The sequence below is a fragment of the Centroberyx affinis genome, unplaced genomic scaffold, assembly GCF_046629955.1.
Source record: "Centroberyx affinis isolate AG114_WGS23_722 - 3 ecotype Tasmania unplaced genomic scaffold, CSIRO-AGI_Caff_v1 ptg004798l_1, whole genome shotgun sequence".
In the NCBI taxonomy this organism is placed as follows: Eukaryota; Metazoa; Chordata; class Actinopteri; order Beryciformes; family Berycidae; genus Centroberyx; species Centroberyx affinis.
This window is the reverse complement of record NW_027282333.1, coordinates 13,064-26,753: the sequence shown is the minus strand read 5'-3', so window position 1 is coordinate 26,753 and position 13,690 is coordinate 13,064. Positions and strand designations below refer to the sequence as shown.

Below are 13,690 nucleotides of genomic sequence, written 5' to 3'. Positions count from 1 at the left end.
TTATATTTTGTGACTATAACTACTGCTGCTGCTATTAATAATAATAATAATAATAATAATAATAATAATGATATATTCATGCCTACTTGTGTGGAATCTGGTCAAACAGTCCCATTAGACCCAATTCAGGTTAAGGTGTTCCCATAGTCAACCAGTGTAGTATTGATCAATTCTACAATATATATGGAATCAATCAAGCTGCATCATATCCATCATATCAGAGGTGGATAACACTGACTGGACCAGATCCCATTTTTAATAAAAGACCAATATCAACCCCATATATCGGTCTAACCCAACTCAGCACCAAACCCAGCAACTCCCTACAAACTCATGGACACAAACACACACACAAACAACCCCCCAACCCCTCCACCTCCCACTGGAAACGGCGGGCCCCCCGACCTCCTTTACCTTGGAAGAAACTCTTGACGCGGAGGTAGGAGACGGCGAGGCGCAGCACCGACAGCTTGTCCAGCTTGGAGATGACGTCCGGGGGGAACGGCAGCAGGCTGGCCAGCCGGTCCAGCTCGGCGTTCAGCCTGTCCCGGTGCCGCTTGGACGGGTTGGTTTTCTCGTTGGACGAGGACGGCTTCCTGATGACGGGACGGGACGGGACGGAGACGGGACGGGACGGGAGAGGGAGAAGAAGGAGTTGGGTTCAGGTGAGAGAAAAGTTGATGGGGTTGAATGGGAATTAGGGTGTGTGCGTGTGTGTTATATGCGTTCAAGTGTAAAGCGAGAGTGTTTTTAGCTAAATTACCTCCAACTTAATCACATGTTTCACACTAAATACCTGACCAGATTGAGAGCCGCCTCATTTAGATCAGTAAGTGGCAGCAGCACAGGAGTATTGGATAACCTGTTTAATGAGCCAAGCTACTGATAGTGTGTAAGTCTGAGGCTGACTCAGACTAAATCACACAGGTCTTCTTTGCTCTCCATTATAATAATAAAAACGACAAGCCACTTAGGCCGAGGTATGGCGAGTGCCACGCCTTGCCACACCCAGCCACACCCATCATAAACTACACTCTGCACTCCTCCCTCTTTCTTTACTGCATTTCTCTTTCTATATCGAGTCCTTTCATCATCGTGAACCACCGTCACCAGTCTGTCCTCCGTCTGTTAGATTTGTTTCCACTTCCTACCAAGACACAATAAATGATGTATGAGTAATCCCCTCATATCGAGCTTGAGTCCTCACAAAATCAGCTGATCTTTTTTTAGCTTCGCATGAAACTTCTAGGTTTTCGTCAGTATGATCTTTCTCCATTCGCTTAAAATCCACTGTGGCAGATCAGTTCCTTTCAGTGGATCTTGATATTAGAGGTATTGGGTGTACAGTGCTTCTTAGAGATAGAGTTATCTGTGTATTTCAGTGGTGTACCAGAGCTTTACCAGCTGAACTAAACATGATCCGCATATGTGCTGGTGGAGTCCGATTTCTGCGGCCGAGGGAGTTTCTGTTCATCTCCAGAGAGGCGGACTCTTACATGAACGCTCGCTATCTCTGACTTGATCTCATCTGATGACCTGATCAATAATCACATCACGTTCTCCACCAGTAACGGTTGAAAAATGATAGAGAGGATATGTACGAATGTCTGGGTTTCAAATGTGCCAGACGCTTTGGATTTATCACTGAATAAAACATAAAAAATATGCTGCAGTTATATGAGGAAGCAAAAGCACCAGTGGAGAAATACCAGCATTGTTGATCCTCATATAAAACAAGTAGATTACTGCAGCATGAGGCACTAAATGATAATAATTTCACATATTGAAATAATATAATATAATATTATGTCATCCAGTGGCCGAAGCAGCAGGCTATAAATTCAAAAGTCCAGTGCAGTTCTGTCAAATACACATATCAATGTGATGTGGCAAGGATTTCCCTTCAGATCAGCAGCAAAGTTATAGCAAAACATGAAAAGTTTATAAATGCCACAGGCCTTGTTAAATTACCACTTCCCTCCTGAAGATCTTACATAACCAGCGATTCACTATTTATGACACCAGCTGACAAGACTGCCCAAAAAAAGTTTCCCTCTGCATTAAAAACTGAGGGCACCGAAAACAGCATCCACATAATCCTGAACTCTGGGTTGAAGCATGCCAATTAAAAGTTAAAAACATCTCAACTTAAAGTTACAAACATGTTAGTCTTTTCACCGCATAGCCAATAATCAGGGATTTAGTGGAGGGTGAATCCACCTATAAACTCACCCATCTTTTTATATTTTTTTCAGGCTAATATAAATATTTATGATAGAAATTCAAAGCCTAGATTAGGCTATAGTAAGTAGTATCAGAGTGATAGTTACTTAATAAAACATGTTATAATAAACATCCTATAGTAATAAAACATGTAAATATTAAGTAAATATAATAATAGCACAGGCTATATTAAGTATGCTGTAGTAAGCATAGTAATAGAACAGGCTATATTTAGCATGCTATAGTAAACATGCTATAGTAATAAAACAGGCTATAGCCTATTAAGTACGCTATAGTGAGCATAGTAATAAAACAGGCTATAGTAAGTAGTAAACATGCTATAGTAATAAAACAGGCTATCATAAGTGCAATCAAACTGATAGCTACATGATAATAAACATAAATCAATACTATTTTTTACACTGGTGGTTGTACGCCTTGTGGTCACCATCAACTGGAGCTTATACCCTGCTGTAGTTTATCCACTGTTTCATGTAGCTACCACTTCATCACTGCTAATGATTCATAATAATTCACCATTTAATACACCAACTCACAGCAAGTTTCCCCTACGCATCAACAAAATGGGTGATGCGGCTATTCCATTTCTTTTTTGTCAATAAGCACTGATTGAACAGATTTAACGGCGCTTCTTAACTGTTTTTGGATGGGCTTCCTCCTCTTTCTGCCCGCATACATGCAGTCTCCCGGAGGGATCATGATCCTGAGCTCCGCGGAGGTAACAGGTGCGCTGCGGATGAGAGAGAGACATTAACTTTACATATGGAGAGAGAGAGAGCGAAAACATGTAGTACAGGCCGGTTGTCGCACATAAGTCATAAAAAGTGATTGCATGGGGGGGAATTGTGCAGTAAATGCCTGCATTCGTAAAATTAAAGTAAAATAATTATGATCAGGATTAAAACAAAATAGTCCGTGTAAATTAGCGAAGTGTCAAGATTTACGGTATTGGGAAAATCCAAAAACCCCAATAGTTGCAAAATAAAATATATATATATATTGCAACTTATCGCATCCACATTTAGAAAAGCGCAGAAGACATGTCGCATCCTTGACATGCGATAAAAATAAATACACAAGGCCTAAATAAATGCATAAATAGGCTACATCAACATGCATATAAAAAGATGACACCGATTAAAAAACAACGTCAAAATTAAAGCACCCACCGAGCCGCTGTGTGGCTGTCAGTTAATTCCAGTATAGTCTCTGCTGTGGAGTCACATTCAGTTTAAATGGAGAAAAGAGATGCGTCTGTCCGGGTGCACCGACTCCGGCAATACCAAATGATAAATCCACGGGAAAAATCAAATGAGGCGGCGAGGTCCTGCGCGAGCTCCGAGCTGATGTTTTCATCAGCTTTGCACTGCTCGGGGCAGATGTTGGCTGATGCTTTATACCCAATTGAGTCGCCTTCACTTCCTCGCGTTTCAGGTGGCGGATTCCTCTGAATGACATGTCGAGCTCTTCGCACGCAACTCTCTGCCTCACAAACAGAGCGAGAGAGCGCGCGCGCCCGCACACACACACACACACTCGCTCGCACACACACACACACACACACACACACACACACACACACACACACACACACACACACACACACACATACATATGCACGCAAACCCGAGGCTTATGCTGCCTTCATGTGCTGTCGGAAAGTAAGGGAATAAAGATTTGGTAGCACAACAACGACCACAACAAAGTAGTAGCGGCCACACTATTTCCCATCAAATCTTGCAATGACTGATGACTGACAAGATATAATTATTTGGTCGATGTTATAAATTATTAGACGTTAGTCACAAAACTATCAGTTTACCAGTAACATTGGTGCTGAATGCTCCCCTATTTTTATTTTTTATGTATTTTTTGACATGGTCTCCACATACATTTGTGACAATTTTACTCGATCTTTGCTTTCTATTATACCCTAATGATAAAACCTACAACACCAAATTTGTTATCACTAAGGTTATCGTGCTGTGTTGTGCACACTGCTAAATAATATCTTCTTCTTTCCGCCGCTCCAGCACTGAGCGGCTCGATTTCTAAAATTAAAAAAAGCCACCAAAACACCTACTTTTTCCCATTTGTGTTATTATTATATGTCTAGTTCTCTTATTTCGGACCAAAATCACTTTTAATGCACGGTGAGTGTTATTTACAAGTTCACGAGCAGCACTTGAAAGCAGCAGCAGCAGCCCACTGTGTAGGAAGGGCGCGCGGGACACGCACACACACATTCTGAACAGCGCGAGGGGAGGGATCACACGCGAGGGGCAGCGGAGGAACAAATCTCCAGATTCACATCGAGTCATTCTCCGCTCGACGACACTCACGGAACGGAAATTTTTGAGGAAGCGACGCGTTAACGGGAAAAATACATATATTTTACACGGAAAGCTACTGAGTTTGGATATCACGCCGTGTTGGACCGGACTGGGATTCTGAACGATTATAATTTCGCTGAATGCAGCGTCCAGATCGAGTTGGTTCGTTTGGACATTTTTAGCAGCTGCGTCAAGTTAATTATAGTTAGGCAGAATACTGCCGGAAATATGGCGATTTTGCCTTCAAAATATGACCATGAAATCTTGTCGCTCGGAGAAAAAACAACGGCATGGAGTTAGAAAGGACTTTTTCGAGGTCGTGGACATCCTTCATGCCTGGTATATGTTTTGAGTGATTTTAATGTTTTGTAGGCAGCAGATCACACAAAATGTCATCTGCATCCTACATAAGTACGAACATATGCAGCGAAAAGGGCATTTTGGGGAAAAGGAGTATTTTAATGTACTACAGAGTACTCCTAAAATTAATTATTTCGTTTCATGTTGGTACTTTCTTAACCTGCCAACTCTATGCATTGCATTGTCAATCATGGTTTTATTTTGAAAGTCATAGCCGGAAGTCCTGTGTTTTATACTGGCGGGCTTGACTGTTTTTAAGATTAGTTTCCATTTCTGCATAGATTACTGTAGGGTACATCGCCCACAGTTGAATTAATTAAGCGATAGGCCACGAGAAGCTGTGGTTTACAGTAACCTTTAAACATTTAACAGGCGTTGTTAGGCTCGACGTGAAGGGGAATAACACCTCTTTTAGATGTCCGTAAGTCACTGCCTCGAGTGGCTTTACTGTAAGAACACACCATTGTAACGAAGCCAAATGTCCAATAATTTTTTTTATTATTTAATCAATTAAATGATAAAAAAAAAAACATTTTTCAGCCTCGAAACATATGACATGTTTGCAAAGCAACTTGTAAGTACCGTATTTTTGGTGAGCGGCAGCACATTAACATTTCTGAGCAGCGGACCTATCTGTTTATGTATGTATTTAATGGGTTATATTGTTGGTTATTGTAATGACTGTAAACATGTGACCTGCACTCAAACCGAGTGCAGGTCACAGCATTGTAAAAAAAAAAGTTTGAGGTTGCTGCCAAATTCTAATCCATAGTTTCACTGCATTAAGTTGGTCACTCACTGCATGAAGGTGCAAAGTCAAATGCCTCATATTATGGTGCCTCATTATATGCAAAGAGTGGGTTGATTTGCTCTCCAGGCTTTAATGGTCATCTGATTAGTTGAGTGATCTTTGGATAATTGCAGGACAGTTATTGTTGCTGTAAATGGTTGCAGTGATCAGTGGATAAGGGAGGATGTACTGAAAACAACCAAAACGGTTCTATATAGTGCCAGAAAATGGTTATTTCAGCTTGAACCTGAGCAGATCCCTACTAGAAATGCTCATTATAGCACCATGCTCACTCAAATGGATCTACAAAAGACTGTTATGGTAAATGGAATTAGGTTGCAAATGTAAGGGTGTAAATAACCCCTTAGGAATGCATGAATTATTCAAAATGATCAGGATTGAAAGAAATTTTAGAACCACCTTGGGTTCTTCATCATGGATCTAATTAATACCCCAACAAAAGAAACCTCATTTTTCTGTGTATGTAGGTCTGCTTTTGTAAAATAAGTCATTGTATCTGTTGACTTTTCAGGGTAATGTTTTGTTTGTATTGTTTTTACAACTTTCACTGAATAAAGTTTTTGCCATTGCATTCCATTGTGTGTCTTTTCACTCAAGCAACAGGAACAGTCAATAGGGAATCTGTGTGTAGTGTTTACTATAATCTACTACACTGCACTCTAGTGTACAATTGCGTGCACTTGCACAAACACTCATATAAACAACTTTATGCACAACCATGGCTTATTGTGTATTTATATCTACTGTAAATCATGCAAGCCTGTGGCTGGGATACACTTCTTGTCTTCTTTAAATAAAGATGATATAGCAGAGGATAATCCCCTTGGTGATGATGCGCTACATGTGATGAGATGATCACTCACACACACACACACACACACACACACACACACACACACACACACACAGAAAAGACCCCTGAGGCTGGTTTAGAGTTTCGTCAAATTGAAACAATAGAGGACGTTAGTGAAGAACATATACGGGTTCTCAATCCTTCAGAAGAGGTTTTTACACTACTAGTACTACTACTAATAATAATAATAATGATATTAAAAACATTACCCAGAAAGACAGAATTATAAAATGGTGAAATGAAACAATATTCAAAATTTGTAATTATTTAAGTTAAAGATATGGAATCTCATAAATTCCATGCAATGGTGAACAAATATGTTCCAGCAAGGCAATGTAACCCAAATGAAACAAACACATTGTGAATTATTTTAAAAAGTACCTCTTTTTTTCTGTTTTATGAATCAATGGATTATCCAGTTTGCCAGATTTTTGCTTAATATATCTGTTTTTAATATAAATGTCCAAAAAGTCAACAAGGCAAATAGTTTTCATGGCCGCCTCTTTGTATTTGGACAGGCCCTGTGAAGACTGCTGACAACAGAATGTAAATCTCAAGCTTTTTAAGGTTAATAATAGTACAAAATATGCTTAAAATTAAAAAACATCAGTTTAACGACTTATTGTACCGAATGGTAGTCCTGTGCAGCTCAAGGTGAGATGTTGAGATGTGTTAGTCACAGTAGGAAAGAGTGAAGCCCACATTAGGAACTCACTTCATACATCTTATACTGATAAGAATGTGGGCTGTGGGCTTCTGATCTGGTGGCATGATACATGATTTGTCTCTGGCATCAGTAGCGCCTATAGATAATTTGTCTCGTGTGTGTGGAGTGACATTCACCAAAACATAAACTGCGTTACTGATTAAGGCCTTTACCTAGATAACTATAGTCTAGTATAGCTAGTTTGAACTTTTTTTCAGTCAGTACAACAGCAATAGACTTTCTATCTATTTCTTTAGCTTCCTCCTCTCCTTGCCTTTTTCACTAGGCCTGTTTGTGGTTCTTTGGCTCCGCCCACTGAGGTTTAACTCCACCAGTCAGATTATTTCTGCCTCAGAGAAATGTTTGTAGAACTAAAACTCTAATCTGCGAGCTAATGAGCAAACCTTCCACAGCTAACAGAGGCCAGAGGGACTTTTGGCAGTGTGTTAACGACAGAGTAAATCACTGTTTAATCACCAGTGGTGCTCAAACTAATGTCAGAAGTAATACATTCAGTGTATGAAACAGAAAGCAGGAAAACAGCCTTTGTGAGGCAGGGGAACCTGGCAGATTGCTACAACCCCACCGTGGTTTTTCATACTTTCCTGACTCTTGTTTTGAGGCGATATTCACGGGACTCTCCGGTCTGGAAGCCGCCCCCCCCCCCCCTCCCCCCCGACCGGATTATACCTTGACCAGAGCAGATGGCTGTCCGTCATGCCGTGGTATCAAAGTGTCCGTCAGGGGTGATGTTTTATTTGTTGTGGCAGGTGGAGCCGGGGGGGCTGAAGAGGTCCTGAGGTCCTGTTAACACTGTCAGTGGCTGCCATTAAAGCTATGGGGAGCTTTTGGTATCAATGCAAATCCACTGGCAACCCTATCCAAGCTGCCTTCCAGATTAGCCTTGGCTTAGAGCTGTGGTAAGCCCCGGCCAACGCTGCAGGGGCAGACCTTTGCACGCAACCTTGTGTGTGTGTGTGTGTGTGTGTGTGTGTGTGTGCGTGTCTGTGTCCTGGTGTGCATGTGTGTGGTTAAATACACATTTCAGAATAATGACTATAGTCCCAAATAGCCATCTGCCAGGTGCAATAGTGTGGCTTTCATTGATTAAGATGCCTCCGCCTGCCTCGCTGTGGGATTTCAGCAGACATGTAGAGAGCCGTGACATGACAGGCTTGATTCTAATGGACGTTCATAATTGATGGGACGGTCGATATCAAAAAGCATACACTCGTTTTATATCTGTCACTGTCATTTAGGGCAAGGCCTTCTTTTTTTTGGTCATTAAGCGGGGCGTGATTGCTCAGTGAGAAGCGAAGCTATTTGCCAAAATAAGACAATAAACGATTGAAATGTAGTTAACACATAAAACATCAGAGGCATTTTATCATCCTACATAGATGCAATGCAACCCGACACTTTAATGAGTGTGCAACCTTGTGGATATGTGACAAAACGTGGAGAGAGAGAAACCATATGGTGGAATCGAGGCTGCTGGCCTAAATATTTGGTCCTATCCTAACAGTGGGCGGGGTCGTGGGAGGTGATGACCTCATTCACAGATCAGGAAGGGGGGGTTGGGGGGGGGGGGGGTTCATGGGTCTGGACGAGAGCTCTCATTGGTGCACAGCGGGCACGGTGCCGTCAGGATTTGGGGGGAGCGAGAATGTAATCCATGACAGTAGAGAGTTGTTGATGGAAAAGTCTAGCTCAAGAGGTCGTGTTAGGTCAGACAGGAGGCATGCTCCAGCCACACACACACACACACACACACACACAGATATTCACACAAGCCTTCATGCATACATGCATTAATTGCTCCAACGCATGCACATGCGAAGACGCAGATGCAAACACACATACGCACACACTGACCCTAAAGTGTCTAATGCCACATTTGAACAGATTGAAGGTCTTCTAGGGACAAGGGATAGATCCGCCTCCATCGCCCAGGACTACAAAACCAAAAATCCAGCATAAAACGAGACAAAACCCCAACTCATCGGACAAAATTAGACAACAAAACTGAATGGCACGGGGTGAAATGGACTGCAACACACAGACTCATTTGAAAAAATCTGACCAGGACTAAATGTCTAGGAAATATCTCTGGTGGGACAAAGGTCTCGACTCAGTATAGATCTGGTGAACAGGCCAGTGGTACAGGACTAGAATATTCTAAACACAAAGGAAAGGGCATCACAGATTTCAAATTTTCAAATATTCCAAAATTTACAAAATGTCCAAACCACAATCTATATACACTCAAGGAACAAAATCCTGCTACAAATCTACCAGGGTGCTTTAAAAAAAAAAGTCTCCACATTATGACAGGACTGTTACACTTCGAAGCGTCTTCTTTTTCTCTGGATAAACGGGTGTGATGTGTGAAACTGAATTTAAACTTCTCAAAAAAAGAGTTCCTTGTTCCAGGAATAAGCTGGTGTTTTGAGTCTAGCAGGTCACTGGAGGGTCAAGACAGCAATAATCCATGAAGTTGAGATTATGTCAAAGATCCTCAACGTGGGGCACCCTGGTGGCTCACCAAGTAGGGCGCGTACCATTTGGCTCAGGCCTTCCCGCAGCAACCCGGGTTCGAATCCGACCCGTGGTCCTTTGCTGCATGTCCTCCCCTTGCTCTCTCTCTCACTATATCTCTAAAATAAAGCATAAAATGCCAAAAATAAATCTTAAAAAAAAAAAAAAAAAAAGATCCGCAACGCTTGAGCTGTAGATGGAACAGAAGCATTTGCAGGTTTTGCATCCCGCAATTAGCCAGTTTTTTGTAATTATTACTGTTTTGAATAATTTATCAATTTAGGTTTGGATAGAATTAGTGGCTTGCATCTGTCTTATTATGCTTATACTATACACTATTTATGAGCCATATAACACAACGCATTACAAAATACACCCACAGCTCGCGCTTGGCTGTCACATTTCTGTCCGTCCCCGTATCGACAGCCGTGTCAATCAGTTTGAGAGGGAAAACTGTGTTTTGGGACTGTGCGGTGGGGATAATCTTTTGTTGACATTTGGATTACGGGTTCGGGCTTTTCGGAGGTCGTTTGACGGTCAGAACGAGGGTCAGACGGAGGTTGTCTTCCTCCTCTGCTCCCCTCCATCTCTGTAATCTGCTGCCTTCCCCTCCCAGCGCCCGGTTTTTACGGCCTGCGTCTGTGTTTGTGGTCATGTTTGTATCTCTGTGTGTGTGAAGGAGAGAGAGAGAGATAGATGGAGAGAGAGAGAGAGAGAGAGAGAGAGAGAGAGAGGGCCACGCTGTTGTGTAACATCGGGGATGCTGGGAGACCCTGGGAGCAAATGAGTCACTGTTGCAAGGATGAATGTTGACAGTGGAACGCTAATGTGAAATCGGGCAGCGTCTGTTTGTTTGGACGTAGTTTGCACAAACAATATGCAAAGGCTATGAATTATAATAACAGCGCATGTCCATTATGGGCTGCAGCCGTAATTAACGAGAGTTCAGAAAAGCTATATACTTTTTACGCATGTGTTCCAAGTGTCGCCGTGTCCTCAGCTTAGGGTAGGAATAATTCAGGAGGGCAAGTGGGGAAGAGAGTGAGAGAGGGAGACGGGGAGAGAGAGAGAGAGAGAGAGAGAGAGAGAGAGAGAGATGCATCAGTGTGGAAGGGAGTGTGTAAAACATAAGGTCACTGGGTTCGGAGGAAAAGCTCCAGAGGGCTCAATCCTGCAATCCCTGCTACCCACTAAATCACAGAGGCTGAGACCAAACATCAGTCTGGTTCACATTCACTTTCAAATGCAGAGCCCTAGATGACCCCCCCCCCCCTTCATTTGAACACACACACACACACACACACACACACACACACACACACAGAGGGCAGTAAAGCTATTGCCTTAGGTGATGCACGTCTCAAAAAAACCGCACCGGCTTGTACAGCCAGAGGCCGATGGCCACAAAGTGAATTTCATGGTTATGGCACCCCGGCTTTTGGAGGGGAAATCCCTCTATACCTGGCAAACTGGGTACAGTGTGTCACCGCTGGGGGAAGAGTCATTAGCTCTGCACTTCACCCAAACCCCAAATCTGTCCACACACTGTACGCCTAACGCATTACAGAATCATTTTTCACTCTAGCATTGGGTCCTAAAATCGTATTTTTCTTGAAGCAAGTGGACAAAAAATCGGCCAATGTGGTGAGATAAGTTGTTTCCAATGCAAATGAACTTGTTTCAAGACTTTTCTTGAAGAGGGATCTGCCTTATTCTGCCTTGTTTCAAGATATTGTCACTTGATTGAAGATATTTTTGTTTGAAGGTGAATTATCTCACCTAAGATGGGTACCTACGTGCCTTAAGAAAAACAAGAATTTCAATCTGAATATGACTAAAGGACTTGTTAAGACGGACATTTCTCCAGCGCACTACATCATTCAGTGAACTTTCTGAATTTCCCTGTTCAATTTAGATTCCCCTATGTTTCTGACTTTGAAACAGAACTCTTGATCAATCCTGCTCTGTGAAACTACCTTATTCCAGTTAGGGGTTAGCGGATGGTCAGCCACATTGGCGTCACCGTTGAGGAACATGCAAATGTAGAGGGAATAAAGATGCGGAAAGCTGCTGCCGAGGTGAAAACGACTCTCTACCGGGAAGCTTAACCTGGGCTTCGACTCAGACGGACCCGGTTCCCTTCAGTCAGCAGGTTTTCACCATAGACGAGAGACCGCTTTCAGCCCGGGAGGCAGACATCTTGGCTCAGGCCGGAGGGATTTTTTACCAGTAGCTGGGGTAATGATCTAACGGGTTAGAACCTCATGAAAACAGAGCTTGGTTTCTATTTTGTTATTCATTAAGACAGTCATCTTGTGCGTGAAGGATTTTAGCTGCTGGCCTCAAAGCAATGACCTTTCTCCATCCAAAGAGTTCTTAGTTATTTGCCTTTTTAGCTTCTCTCTGTTAGTCATCTTCATTCCTGGGTTTATAGTCACATCACTGAGTCACTATCTCTATTATTGTGGACTTTATGAACTGCGGGCATCCCATGATCAATGTGCACTGTCCTTTACTACTGCATGACTACCGTATTGACAGTTACAAACAATGTTATTCATTCCGCGAGATAACTGCACCCATGCGCGGCCAATACCGATCAAAACCCGATGTGTTTGAAAACAATCGGGAGGAAATTGAATGAGTCACTCCATTTGCTTCCCACATGCCACAGAGATGTTAATATATTCCAAATGTATTTCTCTCGCGTCTCCGCTTTCTCCTGCTCTGTCTCTCTCGTTACAGCTCACATGTGACCGTACATCTGAGCGCTCGGGCGGCCCGGGCCCGGCGGAGAGGCGAGCTGTCTTTGCGCTGAGTGATGCTTTTCATTAAACTCTACAGGAACCCTGTCGCCTGCCTGTCGGGCCAGTCTAGATCCAGGTCATCAATAATGATTTCAGCAACGCCAGTGCGTTGCTATTTGGCCATGTGTGGGACGGTCTGTGTATTTGGACTGAAGGGGAGGTGGTTAGCAACACTCTCCGGTTTAAACCGACATGTTTTTTCAGTGGATCTCACTTATGTGGTGACGGTAGTTTCAGCAACTGCAACTGCAACTTCTTAAAACCTTTATTTTTGCGGTGTCTAGGTTTACATCATGTCTTTCAAAACCAACATGGACTGTGGTGTATTTGCCAAACACGGATTCTCTCAAGTTGTTTCAGGTGCTGAAAACTGCTCTTCAGCACCTAGGATCCTGGACATGATATATAGTTCCTAGGGTCCTGGACATGACATATAGTTCCTAGGGTCCTGGACATGACTTATATAGCTCCTAGGGTCCTGGACATGACTTGTATAGTTCCTAGGGTCCTGGACATGACTTATACAGTTCCTATAGGGTCCTGGACATGACTTATATAGTTCCTAGGGTCCTAGACATGACTTATATAGTTCCTAGGGTCCTGGACATGACTTATATAGTTCCTAAGGTCCTGGACATGACTTATATAGCTCCTAGGGTCCTAGACATGACTTATATAGTTCCTAGGGTCCTGGACACGACTTAAACAGTTCCTAGGGTTCTAGACATGACTTATACAGTTCCTAGGGTCCTGGACACGACTTATACAGTTCTTAGGGTCCTGGACATGACTTATACAGTTCCTATAGGGTCCTGGACATGACTTATACAGTTCTTAGGGTGCTGGACATGACTTATACAGTTCCTATAGGGTCCTGGACATGACTTATACAGTTCTTAGGGTGCTGGACATGACTTATACAGTTCGTATAGGGTCCTGGACATGACTTATACACTTCTTAGGGTGCTGGACATGACGTATACAGTTCCTATAGGGTCCTGGACATGACTTATACAGTTCCTATAGGGTCCTGGAAAT

At 42.7% G+C, this 13,690-nt stretch overlaps 1 protein-coding gene across 1 annotated transcript in view; it reads right to left on the bottom strand.

The window, feature by feature from the left end:
* The window catches only part of LOC139666089 (uncharacterized), a 74,948-nt gene extending 71,291 nt beyond the window's left edge, over window positions 1-3,657 (bottom strand). The window contains exons 1-3 of the mRNA XM_071545187.1: window positions 3,414-3,657; window positions 2,882-2,974; window positions 415-596 (exon numbers count right to left, since the gene is read on the bottom strand). Coding sequence (XP_071401288.1) covers window positions 415-596; window positions 2,882-2,943 — 244 coding nt within the window. The 5' untranslated portion in view covers window positions 2,944-2,974; window positions 3,414-3,657. The remainder of the gene's footprint in view (window positions 1-414; window positions 597-2,881; window positions 2,975-3,413) is intronic.
* Between the last annotated feature and the right edge of the window lie 10,033 nt (window positions 3,658-13,690).